General features: G+C 32.7%; 1 protein-coding gene across 1 annotated transcript; it reads right to left on the bottom strand.

The window, feature by feature from the left end:
* Positions 1-1,644: 1,644 nt before the first annotated feature.
* LOC133323014 (venom carboxylesterase-6) lies at positions 1,645-6,746 on the bottom strand. The gene is made up of 7 exons (XM_061531971.1): positions 6,600-6,746; positions 3,910-4,053; positions 3,293-3,835; positions 2,875-3,222; positions 2,641-2,812; positions 1,920-2,055; positions 1,645-1,852 (listed from the first exon to the last, which is right to left on the bottom strand). Exons 1-7 carry the CDS (start codon positions 6,657-6,659, stop codon positions 1,645-1,647), a joined length of 1,611 nt encoding a protein of 536 aa, XP_061387955.1. The 5' UTR covers positions 6,660-6,746.
* Positions 6,747-18,313: the final 11,567 nt, after the last annotated feature.

Here is an 18,313-nt window from a genome sequence, read left to right as displayed (position 1 = left end):
ATTCAGTCTTTGAGAATGATGGTACACCAAATGATGAAAGACAATTTTCAGTTTATACATACGACGGCTAGTTAATAGAGAAGATAACAAAAACAAAGATGTAGAAACAAGAAAAAAGTGCATATATTTTTGAGAGCAATTTTATACGTTTATCTTTCTTGCTGCAAGTATTTCTTAAGCGAAACAAAACAATTAGCATAATGTCCAATTAATTCTTGGCCGTTGACATCTTTCCTACGCCCGCCCTCTGTTTGAAAAATAAACACTAAATGTATGATGAGAATTTCATGAAACGAAAGAAAATGTTTGTGTTATGTTTTATAATTGTTGTTTTTTTAATTTTATTTTAGTGTTTTTTTTTTGTTTAATATTTAACGCCACCTAAAGCTATACCCCTGTAACATCCAACTACGTTTGGAACTGTTGTAATTATCTACGTAAGAAATATATATATTTATTATATTGAACATCGTTATTATTTATTGATTATTTTGTTTACTTGTGTGTAGATTATAACCTAAAAATCTATCATGAATGTAATTACCAACAAAAGCAAAAACAAAAAACAAACCATAATATATAAAAGCAAATACAACAAATCACACTTTTATATTTATTATAAATACATATATGTACTATTTACCTATCCTACTGAATACTACAAAATAGACAACGCAGATATGTGGCATTGTGAATGTCAATGAACTCACACACCCACACATGGATACACTCAATCACTCTCAAAACACAGATCCATATACGAAGAAAAAAGATCAAAAGAAAAACAACAAGAGATGCTTTATTTTACTTAATTTATATAACTATTTTATTTATTTATTTTTATTTATAAACAAATTTAAATTTGACGTAATAATTTTTAAATAACATCCACTGTTTAGGATTTTTCAATATCCCAGTGTCAAATATCACATCAGATTATATGTCCGTTTTCATTAATTATTTTCCTCCCTTCCATAAGCAAAAACATTTTATTGTAATGAGTCTCCGACATGGTCACGTGTGTACATTTTGTATTTCAACATAAAACTTTTATTTTACAAATAGTATGTGACCACAAAAATTATTATTTCTTTTGTTGTATTCAAAATTTCTATATATAAATAGATGTAGTTCAAAATGCTTATGGAATTATCTACCGCGATTTGTTGTAATTTACATTTCATTGTGTCAATCAAGCAATCCGTAGTCAGTTTTATTTTCAAAATTACGGTATAATTTATAAACCACTTCTTATCTTAATATGATTTTACTTGTTGACATTTAAAAACCAATTACTTCGAACTAAGCGAAAATAAACTAAACAATTCATAAGAGTCAAGTCAATACCAATTAATAATAATGCTAAATTTTATTAAACAAAAAACCAAAACAAATCTCTATTTAATAGTAAATTCGAATGATGTAAACGTATAAATGCAAAAACAAACAAAAAAAAATAATTATAAAAAATACAGAGAACAGAACTTTATAGATAATAGGTACAATTGCTAAATGAAAAAAAAAACTTAATAATAAAATACAAATTAAAAAAAGTGAATAATACATAATAAACAAAGTAATAAAAATTAACAACATGTTTTATTTTTAACTTCATTTTTGTTTATTTTTAAGTTCAACATCTAATCACAGTTCATCATGCAGTTTGAATTCCTGGGCTGGGACGTGAGGTTTGAGTTTGTTCCAAAAATCCACTCTTTGTTGATACAGTTCTTTGTCATATCTAAGCAGAATCTTTTCATCTTCATTTTTACTACCAATTTTGGCAAATGTTACAGGGTAGGTTTCAGCGGGTTTCCACGTGGACAGATTCGATTCGGCAGGTGTTGGATTACTACAAATTTTGGATTTTAAAAATGTGATGCTCTAATTTTTGCAAACTTCATTATATATTGTCTTACCTTGTTTTAGCAAAATTAACCCACAATTCAAGCATAATCTCTCTTACATTCAAGTCATTTTCCGTGGGCGATGCGCTAACAAAAAGGCTATGGGCAATAGGGAATAAATATTGCAATTCTTCGGCATGACAGGCACCTAATATGAATATCATATAAATCATGAGTATTGTACCTCGTTGGGTTTACTTATTTTGATAAAGGCCAGTAATGTTAGGTCTGTATGAAATGTATTTTAAGAGATTTTTTTCTGTTTCAGGCTGTGGTGGCACAGTTTCATGAGATAACTGTGATGAAATTAATTATGATTGAAAAACTTAAAATATAAACATATGTGTTTTGAGATTCATGTCATTTAAAAAATATTCACCATGTAAAACAATTGACTAAGTTTAAATCGCTTTCAAAATATTTGATTCTTCTTAAGTTAGGTCTACTACATCTTCCCTCGAACCATATTTGGTTAAGTAGTCACTGAGTTATTTGCATTTGAATTCAACGATGTTCTGAAATATACTTACTATTCGGTGTTGGGAACCTATTACCTATACACACTTTACTACGGCAAAAATGTACCACATCGAAGTGTTGGAAAATTAGTTTTGTAATAGCATGCGCAATCGGATAGTTCGATTTTGTAATATTTTGACCAAGCCAGCCCCAAACTTATGTTTTGTCAATTTAAAATCTCAAAAAATATTACTAATTTTTTTTGTTAAATTACCATAATAATCTTCACGACCTCCTTTAAATAATTCCGAGAAACTTGCAGCACCTTTATGTTCGAATAAATAAACAAATGTTGGACCAACACTCTGCGGATAGTTCTTGAGGTTTTGTATTCGCAAACGTATATATTCGTCAATGCCGGCAATGAACCAGCCATCCGATATTAACTGCAATGAAAGAGGGATCCAAATTAAGGCTTAGTAACGAAGATTTTCATTGGCTAGCTTACATCGGTTATATTTTGATGATTGAATTTATCATAATCATGACCATTTTTAAGATAGAATTCTTGCAGTTTTTGATTGATCTCCTGTTGTTCTGATTCCTTTAAGTGGTCGTAGTTTAGAATGATTGGTAGCACTTTATCAAATTTGGCTTTAAAATCATTCAACACATGAGGTAGATTTAAAAGTGCAGCTGTTTTTAAGAGACCCTCTTCGGACGTGGCTCCAATCATAAGCGGCAGTTTCAAGCCATGTGGCGGTGGAGCAGCTCGTGGGAGAATGGTTAGGAAGGCATCTGGATGTTCTGGTTCCACGACAGGTGGAAATGGTATCATGGGATCGAAATCCCATTCCTAGGGAATAAAATCACCATCAACAATCCAATGTCCTGCATTGCTTCATGACAATGTTATTTTTACTTACAAACAAATCATAAATTGTGGACACCACATCATTTGCCGGCTTCTCTCTTAGGCAATCTAACATTTTCGACCAATTGCCGTCACTTGGACAACCCAAAAGTTTGGCCATTTTCTTTGCTCTTTGTGCGGGTACACCTTTATGGGCTGGCTGTGCCCATGGATTGAAATATGTTCCGGATTGGGCAATTCCTTTGTGGAATAAACCTTTGGATTTGTCCGACAACATGTGATAGGTAACACTTGCACCACCTGCACTTTCGCCAAAAATCGTAACACTCTTCGGATTACCGCCGAATGCCGCTATGTTTGTCTGTATCCATTTCAATACTTCCAATTGATCCTTTAATCCAAAATTACCAGGACAGTCCAATGTTTCAGTACTTAAAAATCCAAGTGGACCCAAACGGAAATTGGCCGATACCAAAATAATATCGTGGTTAAGCAAAAATTCGGGACCATAAAAACTGCTAATACCTGAACCACATTCCCAGCCACCGCCATGGAACCAAACCATAACCGGTAAAGTTTCTTTGGTATTGGGTACCTTTCAACAAAATGTAAATTGTTTAACATTTTATTCCATGAGAATCGATATATAGTAAACCGGTGCAACAATACCTCTGGTGTATAGACATTTATGTATAAACAATCTTCACTGCCTTCTATTTCCATATCCCGTCGAAAGGGATCACGTTGTGTACATTTTGGAGAATCTTCTATCGCTTGCTTTTCTCCACTCCATGCACGATATGGAACGGGTGGCTGAAAATATAAGAAATAAATGTATATAGTCGATGTTATTTTTATAGCATAATGAGTCCAAAAAAATATTTTTAAGTAATCATTTCGAATTTTAGAGTGTGGTACATATCAAGGGTATTTCGAAGGTTTTAACGTCATATTCCCAGTAATTTGACAGCAATTTGGCATTCAGAATTTCTGGACGATTGTTTGTAGGAAATTTTCTATATATGTCCATTAAAGCGGGACAAAACATTCAATGTTCTTGTAGGTTGAAAAACATCTATGCAGAAATTTCTCAATGTATGTCCATGCCTTGTAAGATCCCACTCATTTTCGGCATTTGATAAGTTTTAGTCGAATATCCCCACAAAGTGGTTGTAACCAACATTTCTGGTTAATTTACAAAAAAGCTTAATTTTCGGAAAGTACCTCACCCAGTTTCCCAACCGGATTTGTAATTTCGTATTTATTTATATCAGCCTCTAAGCGAATTGAGATAGATTGCCAAAATTTTGCATATCTTTGAGGGCGATTTTCAACTGAATTCGCTGAAATTTGGCAAATGGGGTTATTATTGGGTACCAAATTTCCCCACCGAAAATTATAAATATAGGTCCACTTTTTCGGGTAGCGCCCATATAACGGTACCCTAAATTTTCACTATTTTGGGGGTTTTGAGCGTATTTGTCGGCTGAGTTGACTGTAATTTAGTACACTAAGTTTTTTTTGGGTAGCAAATCCCTCCACAAAAATTATAAATATATGTCAATTTTTCGGGTAGCCCCATTGGGTAGCTCCCATATATATTTTCGTCCGATTTAATGTAAATGGTGAATCAAAAATATATATCTATCGATTTACACGAAATTTTACACAGCGTATTGAATTATGTCTGGAATGAAAGTAAGAGTGGACCGATATTCATAATATTTAGTAGAGACATTTGGTACCCAATAAGAAGCCAGTGTACCAAATTTCAGCGAATTCGCTGGAATAGCGCGCTCAAAAACGCCAAAATATCGAAAATGGGGGGTAGGGGAACTATGCCTAAACTTGAACCGATATAGGTCAACTTCGATCTATTTAAAATTTAGGCGATCTATCTCAATTCGTTTAGAGGCTAGAGTGATTGCAACAGAAAAACCAACTTAATATACCCTCCATACTATGATGGAGTGTATAAAAAGGTATAAATATATCCGGTTATTGATCGTAGGCTTAAGTCGGTTCACATATAGACAGAGATCACATATTTAATTTCTAATCAATGGTCTCCAATTTCATGTCAATGGTCTTTCAAAAATGCGATGTCTGTTTGGATACATATCTTGAATGGTAAAGCGTATCATATAGTCGGCCCCGTCCGACTTTAGTATTTTCCTTACTGGTTTGTATTAAAATAGTTAACTGATTTGTTCCGCGTTTTAGGTCTGTCCCGAAAGTATGGAATTCTGGGACGATTTAGCCATCTATTGTAATCATTCTACCGTCGGTCATCTTTGTAAGCGGTCGGCATTTAGCCCCAATTTTTCGTTATTTTTAATATTTAGCATGAAGTACAATTGTTGGTATAGTTCTACGTTTTGGTCTGTTCCATATATTTTCATTTCAAGTAACTGTCCGAATATAACGCATTTTTACCGCACAAAAAAAAAAAAACTAGTCAACGTTTTCAAATTTACACAAAAAGTATAAAATGGAATCAGGAAATTAATAGAAGATTTTTTGCAGGTTTTGCATCGGACGACTGTTAGCAAAAGTTTTACAAGGCTATGTTGTAGATATTTAAAAATTTTATATATTCCAAAATTTATTGTGTAGATTTTGTTCAAAAACATATTAGGTTCTTCCAAAAAGCTGGACATTTCTTTTTAATTGCTTTTGACCACACGATCCTTTTGCCAGAACTTCTGAAGTTGTCTAAAATGTTCACGATTAAGTTACATATTCTTATCGAATATTTTACTTCGAACATAACAATATGTTTTTTAACAGTTTCCAAAATTCTAAATCCCAAAAAAAGCGTTCTTTAAAATATCTGCCGCAATTTTAAAGCGGGTATTTTCTTAAAATCTAATTTTCTTGTTTTTTGAATCATAATGTCACAGCCGCAAAGTAATATTCTTAACCAAAGTTGTCATTTAAATTAAATATTTTTATTTAAATAGATCACGACTTCAATACTTTACAGTTAAATATGCGAATTTGTGAAAAATGTCATTAAAAGAAATTTAATTTTTTTTGTCATAACTTGTGATTAAACCGCATCGATGTCCAAAATATAACATGTGATTTAAAATTTTTTGGTGCAAATCACGCTCACAATTATAAAAAAATATTTATAAATTAATACGAAGAACCAGCTTAGAGCTTTTAATCGTGTTTTTTTTTTTTGGATATTAGAAATTATTTTCTCTTGATTGTCATTTTATAAATGACACATCTTGAAACACTGTTTGGTTGTTATTGGAAAGATAATTTTCACAAATTATTCATCAACATGAACTGTACTTAGATAAACATTGCACAAAATTCACACATATGTATATACACATTTTGCAGACCTTAAAACGTAATTTTCCCACAGGAGGTTCTGCGTATGGGACACCCATAAATGCTCGCATATGACGACCTTTATTCGTTATTAGGTGACGTCCCACCAATATTCCTCCATGTGGTAGTTGAACTTTTAACTGTGGCGATGTTCGGCCTTCGGACACAAACGGATTGAGTAAAATCAAAAAAATCGTGATAAACGCGAATGCGCAAAAGGAATATAACCGCGAATCGCAGACACCGTATAACGTTAACATCTTGCGCGTACTTATTTGGAACTCAAACTGAAGATTTCAAAGCCCGAGTTAGTTGTTTAATACCAATGTTTTTGTGTCTGTTTCGCTGTTGTTAGACTGCATTCATTCATGGCGAAGTCCAGCCAGCCAAACAAGCGATCGAGCGAGTGATCAGCTTTGTTAACGTAACTGTGTGCGTGTGTGTTTTAGAATCTTAGAAGTTAACAGTACTTGTCGAGAGAAGTCCAATCAGTTATTTCCGAATTTGTTTAGATTGACGTTTGACGAAGATCTTTGGAGTATTATTTTTAACAGCATTTTAGGAGAGTAGATTTTTTAGTCGGATTCCGTATGTCATGCAAACAAGAGTGAGAACTAAACAAACGATTAAAAATAAGAGCTAATTAAACATTCACCGGTATTGAAATAAGCAAAAAAAAAAAACTTTTTGTGAGTTATTAAAAATTAGTATTGCATTTAAATGATTGGCATCGTGTGTTCTGAATGTGAATTTAAAACATTACGAATATGAAAACGTAATAATAAGTATTCGGCAATATAACGCAGAAAACCTGTTGAAATGTAATTTTATTGGATATTTAATTAAACATATTTACATACAGATGCACGTTTTAATGAGATCGACAATTTCAAAATTCTATTTGTAATATGGTAAATTTATTTGTGCTGTGTAAATGTTGTTGATTTAGACCTTTAACTTGGGGTGAAGTTTTAGAACATACTTTTGGATATGGATTTTTTATGGAATTTATTCAATTCAACAATTCGGAACTTTATTTCACAGACTTTGTGAAATAAAGTGAAATATATGGGGCATGTACCGACATAATTATCGGATTTCAAAGCTTATTTCAATTTTTAAATGTCACTTCAATTTGATTACAATGAAATGTAAATTATTTAAACTGCATTATTAGCCCTCCACTGCAACTACATTGTCGTGAACATTTTAATTATAAGGTTGATATCGGTGACCTTAGCTTGACTCTATTCGGGTTTCGTATCGTAACAATGTTTATAGGTTATTCCCCATTTTATATAACGAAATTATGAATTATTGTGTGTAAGGCGCTAATATGGCATAAGATCGTTTAGAATTTGTATGCGACCTATGACTTTTCAAATGTCAAAGGTACCCACACAAAAAGTTCATATTTTTTTTGCTACAAAAGTGTGCCACTAAAAGTGACTTTCAAATCGAATTTCATACTTTCCTGCTTCTTTTTCTCAAACTTATGGTTAAATTTGTTGTGACTATTCTTTATAAATAGAAAATTTCCTTGATATTGACCACAGGTTAATTGCTGAAATTTGACATAACCGTTCGGCAATTGGAATGCGAAATTAATACCACTACGGTTGGAAATGTGACTAAAAATACCAAACATGAAGTGACCCGTTATATGGGGTCTATATCAAAAGGAAATTTTACTGCGAAGAAGTTTCTAATTTTCCTTCCGAAAGCCATGTATGTCATATTATAGTATCTTTGGTTGAAAAATGTGTTTAGGACCGTCCAAATACTTAGTTTAGTTAGCTGGCTTGTGACAGAACGGTTGTTCCATAAGCCGAGCATTAAAATGATTTCGGCTCCTGCTGCTTTATTATTCTTCAGCCGATTAATTGCTATTCTGACCTCATCATGGCTAGGTGACATACAATGTATACCGTCATTTATTATTGGTTCTGGGGTATCTTCTTCACTGTTTCTATTTAAAACTAGAAGCGTTGCAAAATGCTCCTTCCAGATCCTTAATACGCTGTCTGAGCGGAGTAGGCTTCAGCTAACTGTTGTGTTTGCAGCTATTCGACGTCCGTGTTACATTAAGACAGGTGCGAAGCTTGGCTGTCTAAAATACTGGATGAATGCCTTTCTTCAATGAATGTTTTTACTGCCGCGAAGTCAATCAACCTCATCCCGTTTTCGGATGTTTCTTCATGGAGGCTGAATTTTCCGACGGTGGGACCAAAAATATTTTCCCTTCCGATTTTTGAATTAAAATCTCCAGAATTTTAATGTCATAGCCGGGGCAGCGGCCATATGATGTTTCTAGGCGCTCGTAAAAAATGTCTTTGGTCTGTTCATATTTGTCTTCCGTAGGAGCAAGGGCGCGAATAAGACCGATGTAGAAGAACTTTGCTTTTATACGGATTATAGCAATTCGCTCATCTACTGAAGTGAATCTGGAGACGACATCTTTTATTCTTCTATTAACCAAAAATCCGCAGCCAAATTCATATCTCGTTTCATGGCAGCTATAATACAGGGCATAATCATCTGATTTACTTACGCCAGTCCCTTTCCATCACATTTCCTGTAAGGCAATAATGTCGGCTTTATACTTCCTGAGTACATCCTCCAAACCGAAAACTGCGTTCTGTACAACGTGTGCACATTTCAAGTGCAGATTTGCAGACCGTGATCCTTTATACGTTTGCGGGGGTCGTCGACATTGGGGATTTGGTTTTCTTTTTCGTTGCTTTTTCGTAGTGAGACGGGTTTTTCGAGTGTGGGCAACTAACCTGATGCCTCAACCCATTTCTTATATTTCTTATGGGTGAATTCGAGGCAGATATCAGCTCGCTATTTTATCGGATGATGAAAGTGACAGCGCGGTGAGGTCAGTGTCCACAATTAAGATGAAAGAGGGACCCAGACAAACCTGTAGGCATATTCATAACTTTTTACAACAATTTCATTTGTTTGCTTTGTTGTTTTTACAATAACGAAAGAAAATTAAAAAATATCGAATGTTGTTAAAAGTTACAGAATAGGCCTATTGGTCTTTGCCACGTTAACTCAACCTCGCAATTATAGTTATTTATGATTCTAAAAAATTTAATTGCAAAAAAAACTTTTTTAACAGCAGAAACATTCCATGTAAAGATAATATAATTTATTTCTTAATATTGTCTAATTTAATATACATTTATTACTGTCCAACATGATTTGAATATGTCAAGGTATACCACCGAGATTTGTTTTCTGTAACATTCATACGAACAAAATATACATATTTGACACTTAGTCATTATCCAATAAATAATAAATTGAAACAAGTTGTTGTTTGTGGCCCACCACATACCAATGCTCCGAATATCCATTATGAATATCCTTGAACATACGATATCCAAAAACAACCAACACTGAGAATTTTAATTAGTTCAACATTGACTCGATATTCGTATCGGTAATCAAATGTTAATAAATGCAAATTATTTCGTTTTACAAAACTTCGTTAATCAATAAACGTCAAACTAATGCGTATTGGATGCACTTGCCTCCATATTCACATATAAGAGAGGTAGAGCACTACACCTTCAGAAACTAATATCACCAATCGTACTGGGCGACAAATCAGCGAAACTGCAGCTGCGGAATATTCAAATGCCGCATTTACATACGTCTGATTATGATTTGTTTTTAATGCTCATAGAGGCGATTGGAAATTAATGGTCTGTGTAATTGAACAGTCAAGTAGTCGGGGCAGCAGTACATCCCACAAAGAAATACCAATTGATTAAAAATGTATCTATGTATGTATGTGTGTGATGATTGTAATCTGCGAAAAAAAACTTTAGCAGATTTCTTGTTCTTACATTATTTTGTTTTTGTTTCTTTTTTGAACACCACTGAACTTCATTACAAGCACCGTAAACATAACCGTTATTAGCAATTAAGTTATAACTGTAAATGACTTGTTGGCCAAAAACAAGCTGTCATTCGGCTATGACCAAATTCATAGTTGAATGCCAAAACAACAACAGCTAAAGACAGGTGTCGCAATGACGTTTTTAGTCTTGTCCAATGTCATTTGACTTGAAGTTTTGGAACACCAAAACATGCCATTGGAAGATATTAACAAACAAATCGAGATTAATTAAAATGTTGTCAATTTGGTTTGGTTGCACTGTTGGTGGAAATTACATTTTACGAATTGGCTGTGATGAAGTAATAAGATCTCAAATCGGGTGTAGATGATATCAAATTTATTTTGATTTTGAAAATCATTGAGATAATAAAAATACAAATATAAATTTCGGGCTATGTTCAATTCATGAGAACACCTATGAATTGAATCTTTGGGATCGATTACTACAGACGCCTAAACGATAGTTATTAGGTTGGGGAAAAATAAATCCATTAGGCTCGTAACATCGCCCAGGAGCTAAAAATCGATTATAAAACTGTTTTAAACCATTTACACAAAGCTGGATTCCAAAAAAGAAGTTCGATGTTTGGGTGCCACGCCAATTAACAGAAAAAATTGAATGGATCCAATTGCCCTCTGCGAAGACTTGGCCAAATGGAATGAGATAGACTCATTTCTTAAACAGATGGTGACTGGAGATTAGAAATGGTTCACATGCGATAACTCTGTGTAAAAACCATCGTGGTCAAAAAGCGATGAAGCACCTCAAACGGCGGTCAAACCAGGACTAACGGCCAGGAAGGTTCTGCTATGATTTTGGTGGGACTGGAATGTGATTATTTATTATGAGTTGCTTCCATATGACCGAACGTTAAATTCTGATGTCAACAACAGGACCGTTTGAAGATAGCAAATGACCAGAAACGGCCAGAAGTGGCCAACAGGAGAGGTGTCGTGTTCCACCAGAACAACGCTAGGACACACATTTACAGTGACTCGCCAAAATCTTCGGGAGCTTGGTTGGGAAGTTTTAATGCCTCCGCCATACAGTTCGGATTTGGCACCAAGCGATTATAATATTTAATGATATCGACTACTAGAGTTTTTTGTAAATAGAAAGCAGGACTTCTATGAAGTTACCTTTAAAATGGCAACAAATCATACAACAAAACGGTGCATATTTGGCCTATTGTTCATATAAAAATAATGGATTTCTTTTTCCCCAACCTAATATATATATATATATATATATATATATATATATACAATCATTATGGTCAAACCAATTGGTCATTCCTTAACCCATTCGAGTAACGAAAAGGAGTAACATTTTCATCGAATAGCAATTATGATTTTTCTTAAAATTCAAATCAAAATATTTTTATTAGTGTTGCATAAAATCATGCTTGAGAGACACATGGCATGATATAGTAATTTTCATTATTATTATTATTCTTGTACTTGCACACACATACACATTTATATTTATGACATTACAACTTGCTATTAGATCGCTATAAACAACAAAAGGAAAACCTACTCATTTGTCAGTCGCTGTGGTTGGATACACACACGTTTTACAATATCTATCAAAATGTTGATAATTATAAACTGACAGCCGTAAAGTTAAGTGGTGCCACAAAAACAATTTGGTAGCAAAACGAATTCTCGGAAATTTGCAACATTTGCAGAAAGACAACATGTTTTGGTCAAAATGGTGGTGGTGGTCAAGATGCCATTAACAGATTTGAATAACAGCATTGATGTCGATGCCATTGCCACACACACGAAGTTTGTTGCACACAACAAGAGTCAATGTCTGTCCACTTTTGTAATGGAAATTACTCAACATTCCAATGCCATATCGATGAGGGTTTGAGTAAATTAATCAAAAACTTACTAAAATATCTGATAAAAATCGATAATATTGATTTATGAACCGCAGTCAGTTTCGATGGAAGGATGATGTTTAAAAAAATGTCTATAGTACGCTTATTGTTGGTGAAGTGGTAACAAGTCAACATTTGATTTATTTATTGCTAACTAAAAAAACAATCAAATTTATTTATAGTTTTTCTACTGGGGGTAATATATGGGAATACGTTAAAAAAATTACATCTGGAATTAATAAAAGTTTTTAGGCGCTATTGTTAGTATTTGTATTTGCTATGGTTTTTGGTTAAAAGATTGGAAAATGTTTGTGTCCAGAATACTTTTATTAGTTATGATTTTTAGCCAAAAGTTAGTCGGCAATTTTTTTTATTTTAATCTGTCTGAGTGGCCATTTGTCATCGTATGTATGGCAAACGGTAGTACACACGAGAAAAATTCAATAAAAATGCGAATCGGTAATATTACACTATGGGCCAGGAATCCATTTTTTTGGCATAAAGTTCGATAACACTTATATATTTATTTAAGTTCGATAACACTTATATATTTAAATTCTGTGGACTTGTGGGCCACGGTTTACAAATTACATGAGGTCAAAGTCAAAGTTTCATATTTTTATGAATATAATTTATATTTGAAATATAACATTGACAAATTGGCTGCAATTTAATATTTTGAATTCTCGTTCGGTGTGAAATCTTCGAAATAAAAATTATCAATATTGACATAGGTTTCGCGGTAGGCCTCACATTAACGGACCCCCATTATTTGGTAATTTAGGGGTTTTTGAGCACGTTTTTTCAACCAAATTTGCTGTGATTTAAATTTAATTAAGGTAAGCCATAGTTTTAAGACAATAATACAATAAAATATTTAGTTTTTTCTTATATTTGATCCGACATTTTGGGTTAATTTTATTTGATTTTCAAAATCTGATTTCACATTTGTAATTAGTGGCCATAGCTCTACAAAACTTGCTCAAAAAATAATTTGATTAATTCAAATTTGTAATAATACAAATTGTTACTTTTTTCGTGCGGAAAATATTGTGATATTTATTTTTTCATAAACCCACTGATCTAATTATGGCTAAAAATTGGACCTTTGGACCATAGTGTATTAGTTGAAATAAAAAATAAGTTAAAACTTCGATAACATCGACCGGGCCGAACCTTTTTACCCTGCTTGTTGCAGTGAACGTTTATATGGTGGCTAAAATCATACACCAGGAGGTTTTTAATCCTCTAGAAACGAAATATCCAATTATAGACAAAAAGGTTTGAAAATTGAGACCTTTTTATAGGATCTACTTCGGCTGTATTGAATTTTTTCTGAAGAAGAAACCGAAATGCAAAATTACAAACACTTCGGTAGGGAAAATGTATAAAATTGGGAGGCTTTTTGAAGAGTCTTATGTCATCGAATGGAAATAATTTAAAATTTATGCGAAGGTGGTTTTACCTACTCATTTCAAAAAAAAACTTCAATGCGTTATATGGGAACTATACTAAAAGGTGATACAACCTTTTTCGAAACCAAACATACCGTAAAGGTTCTTTGCTCAACATAAATGGGAATGTCTAACTCGACTCGAAATTTATCGGGTCCAAATGGATCACAGCAACGTCTATGAGACACTCGTTTTTCAAGGGTTGGATAGTGATTTAAATGTTGCGTAGTGTCATCTTACCCATGCAAATCGCAAAACTAAACTGATTAAAGCCATGGATATATTCACTATAATTCTATGGATATTGAAATGCCCTAATACTTATTACTTTCAAACATCGTTCTATTGTCAAATATATCGTGGAATATATGGTGTCACATATTATCCAATTTTATTAACCATGTCAATTTAAATATAAATTGCTTTGCATAAAAAATATAAAAAAAATAATTACAGTAACATGTCTTTAAAATAACAGAATCTGCAATGAAATTATGAATTATTCCTCCCGTCATATAATTATAAGCCCACCATTGCCCCGGCTTCAACATAAATCACTTTTTTCATTGCAATTTTTATTTGATTTCCGTCAAGGACTCTTAACAACAAGTGTCTCTTGTGAAATAAGAGAAACTTTTCAGCACAACAAAAATGAAAAAACGCACAACAAATTCAGCAAAATACGAAGCGAATCAAAGTACGTCAGTTATAATTTCTGCATCGTTTCACATCCATGAAAAGAACAAGCCAAACAAGTGGGCGTGACCAACATACCATAAACAATTAACGGACGAGTGCAGTACTGAATGAAATTCCAAGTGAGTACTACACTGAACCACATGGGGCTGACTAGCAGGCAGACAGTGAGGCAATCTAAATATCCATTTGGTCTCAATATGGGCCAACAGAGTATGGGTATGTCTCATTGATTCCAAATCTGAAAAAGAGGCAAATTAAAGACATATTTTTCGTAGAAACAATAGAGTTTGGGATATTAGCTTTAACGTTCTCAATCCATGAATTTTGAATATTGAGTTTTGATTAATTCAATCGAGAGGCATATCATTGTTTTGACTTTCCTGTTTATTTTTTATACGTTTTTTTATGTGGAATTGGCCAACCCTCTTTCCGCTAAGTTACCTGATCCTAAGTAAATAGAACAATGGCAAAGAATTTGAAAACGAGCACAATCGCATCGTATGGTATGGGTTGTGGGATAGCAGGGAATATTTATGAAAGGACACACAAATATATGATATGCGAATATACCGCGAATAGCTTTTACCATTTATCCCCTACTACCCCAACACTCTGCGGCTGCCAGTTTTAATTAAATGAAACCAGAGGAATTGACCCAAAGGAAACGCACAGAATTTCCCTAAAAAATAAATAAGCCGTTTTCGGCTTGAAATCCGTTTTCCGTTTTGGTTTGGCTAAAAAGGAGCAGATGTAAATAACAAAAAATCCACCTTTTTGTATCGCGAACCTTCAAGACAAGCTGAAACCTGAAAGGCCAAACGAAAGAATGTTGGGCATTCTATTTGTCGACATTGTTTATGAATACAATTGTTTAGTTGGCGGGGGCGGGGGCGACCATTATTGTAGAACGGAAGGGGAAAGAAGATGATGTTGAATAAAAACCAAAACAAAAATAAAAAATGTAAAAACAATTTTCATATTTTAACGCTTAAAACAATAAATATTTTAACATCAATAAATCATGTTTTTCCAACATTCATTCAAACAATGAAATAGTAAAAAACAGAAAATACAAAAAAGGAAATAAACGAGAAAAGTATTTCAAATATTTGGAAAGGAATAGAGAAAAAGAGTTTTAAGGATAACAAGAAATAAACAGGAATTTAGTATGGATATTGAAATTCTATGTTGATTTAGTCATTTCCAATAAAGCTCTCAATTGCTCCTAGGATGCTTGATATTGGAAAATATATATATATATTACTCCCCTATTTCTCATTTCTCCCCCTTTTCTCCCATATAATGCACGAAAAGTACTAAATTTGGTACCATTTGCATTTGGCGAACCGGTGCAGCTTGAACTCTGAAATTTGGATTGAGGGTCATTGATGAAGTGTAGAATAAATATACCAAAGGATTTTTTGGACATTAGAATCATAAGTAAACGAAAAGTACTAAATTTTGTACAATTCGAAAACATGTGAATAGATAGAGCTAAAATCTTTGGAATGCGTATTAATGTTGAAGAGTTGGGTCGATATAAGAAGATGGTTTTGGCTGGAATCCAGAAATTTGCAGTTAGGATGACTGTTGGTGCGCAGGATTGGGGTATGCAGGAAGTTTTGGCAATTTATCCTAATGTGTACTAAATGGTACTAAACTTGGAACAATTTGGATTTATGTGAACCGATAGAGCTGGAACACTGAAATTTGTAAATAAGATTATTATTGTTTTGGAAATTTGTACTTATGGGTACTAAATGGTACTAAATTGGATATCATTTGGATTTAGAGCTGAAATAGTAAAAATTTGAAATTAATTATTGGAGTGTATAATTGAGGTATGTAGATAGTTTTGTGATTTCGTGCTTATGATAGAGCTAGAATCCTGAAATTTTGAATTAGGATTCCTGTTGGGGTGTAGGATTGGAATATACTTACATATCCCAATTTGGGAAATTTGTACTTATTGTATGTTGGAAGTTTTGGAAATGTGTAATAATGTATACTACAGGGCTGGAATTTTCTTTTTGGAAATAAGTATTACAAGAGTAATAAATGATACCAAATTTTGTATAGAGCTAGATTTCTGTTGCGGCCAAAATTGATGTACAGTGTTGAGATATGAAGGTAGTTTTGGAAATACGTTCCGTAAGATAAAATATATACTAAATGGTATAAAATATATACTAAATGGTACTAAAATTTTAATTATGGTCGGTATTGGTTCTTAAATAAGTCCCAAATTCGCTAACGAAGTAGCGGGCATATGTTGGTATCTGATATTGCATCATTAATTTCGAATTCTCTCATTTAATAATTTATAAATGAATGACAGCACTTACATTTGTTTTTACATGTTTCTCGTTATTTATAATTTATTTTCACATGGCAGTGATTCTAATTTTATTTCAATCTAATTACATATTGTAATTAAGAGAATTTCCTCTATATTGGAAATAGCTATTTTATACAGGTAAAAGGAAAATGTTTTAATCGTTAAAAACAACTAATATTTCGTCTGTGGCAATAACGGTGATTTCCCCTATTATTGACACATACGAAATTAAGCTGATATTTAATGTTATTAATTTTTAATCTTAGATTACTAATTAAATACTTAATCTAATAAGGCCAATAAGTATTCATTAGATGCATCAATGTCATGAGTTGGAAATTTCATTTCAGTGTGGACATGGTGCAACAACAAAAGTCATGTGGAATAACGTACGCATTTAACGAGTCAAATAATTAATTAATGCAAATTTACAAATTAACTGTAAATTGCAGTCGTGTGCAGTAGACAGGTTAAGCTGTTGAATGATGAAATAAATATAATTGCAAATAAAATTTATATTAGTAATAATAGTAGCTAGTAGGTGAAACAGACTGATATGGGAATCTATATTCTAAGAGAGAGAGAGAGAATTGATTGAGCTGGAAACGAAACAACTGATCGATTTCATTGAAATTATATCTTAACCCATTAATGACCATATGAATATACTTTTTTAAATTTTTCATATATTTGAGTTTTTTATGTTTATACTATATCAAAATAATTGATAATTTTTAATTTTTAAAGACAGTTACTTTTAATTCGGGTTCAAATATATTCAATTGTAAGCAAAGGAAAACGTATACCAAAAAAGAACAAATTCTAAAAGAGAATATTTACAAGTAGACTCGGAGAGTCAGATTCCACGAGTCGAGAATCAGTAAGATTTGGACAAAACCTTGCAGTTGGCAGAATCAACTGGTACTTTCTAACTTGTTTTGAAGATAACATATAAATTTCAATAAATAATGAATATTTTGATACTTTTTGGTATAGCCCGAACATGCTTTATGTAATTTCTCCACCAATTTGCTTTTATTTTCCAAGATCTTAACTTTCATTTTCAATTTATAAAGACTTTCTCCTATAAATATTATGACATCACAAAACAATTACAATTGAATATTTATGAGGGAGAACAATGAATCGAGTTTGAGTTTATTTTATTTATTATATTCCCAGGAATTTTGTACCGAATTTCGTAACCCAAGAAAATAAGCTCAGAACACGAAATGAAAATATTCCAGTAAAATTCCTTTGAAAATCCCCAGTATAGTTATATGACAATAGGAAAGAAAATTTTCCGGTGTTGTCCCATTTGAAATTAAAAAAAACAAACAATTAAATTTTTGCCTTAGGCCGTAGTCTGAAATCGCAATTAGAACTATATTGTTTACATCGATGACTGTATAGGCATGCATTTAAGGTTTGA

This window comes from Musca vetustissima, unplaced genomic scaffold (assembly GCF_032173495.1).
Source record: "Musca vetustissima isolate MV318-11 ecotype Yass unplaced genomic scaffold, APGP_CSIRO_Mvet_v1 utg3678, whole genome shotgun sequence".
NCBI lineage: Eukaryota > Metazoa > Arthropoda > Insecta > Diptera > Muscidae > Musca > Musca vetustissima.
Note: the sequence above shows the minus strand (reverse complement) of the source record. Positions and strands in the feature narration are given on the sequence as shown.

Excerpts from the sequence above, each read along its gene's own strand:
- LOC133323014 (XM_061531971.1), bottom strand. The coding sequence starts at position 6,659 with ATGCGAGCATTTATGGGTGTCCCATACGCAGAACCTCCTGTGGGAAAA. Across the intron at positions 4,054-6,599 it reads TGGGAAAATTACGTTTTAAG|CCACCCGTTCCATATCGTGC; the intron begins GTCTGCAAAATG and ends TTATATTTTCAG. Across the intron at positions 1,853-1,919 it reads GTTAATTTTGCTAAAACAAG|TAATCCAACACCTGCCGAAT; the intron begins GTAAGACAATAT and ends CAAAATTTGTAG.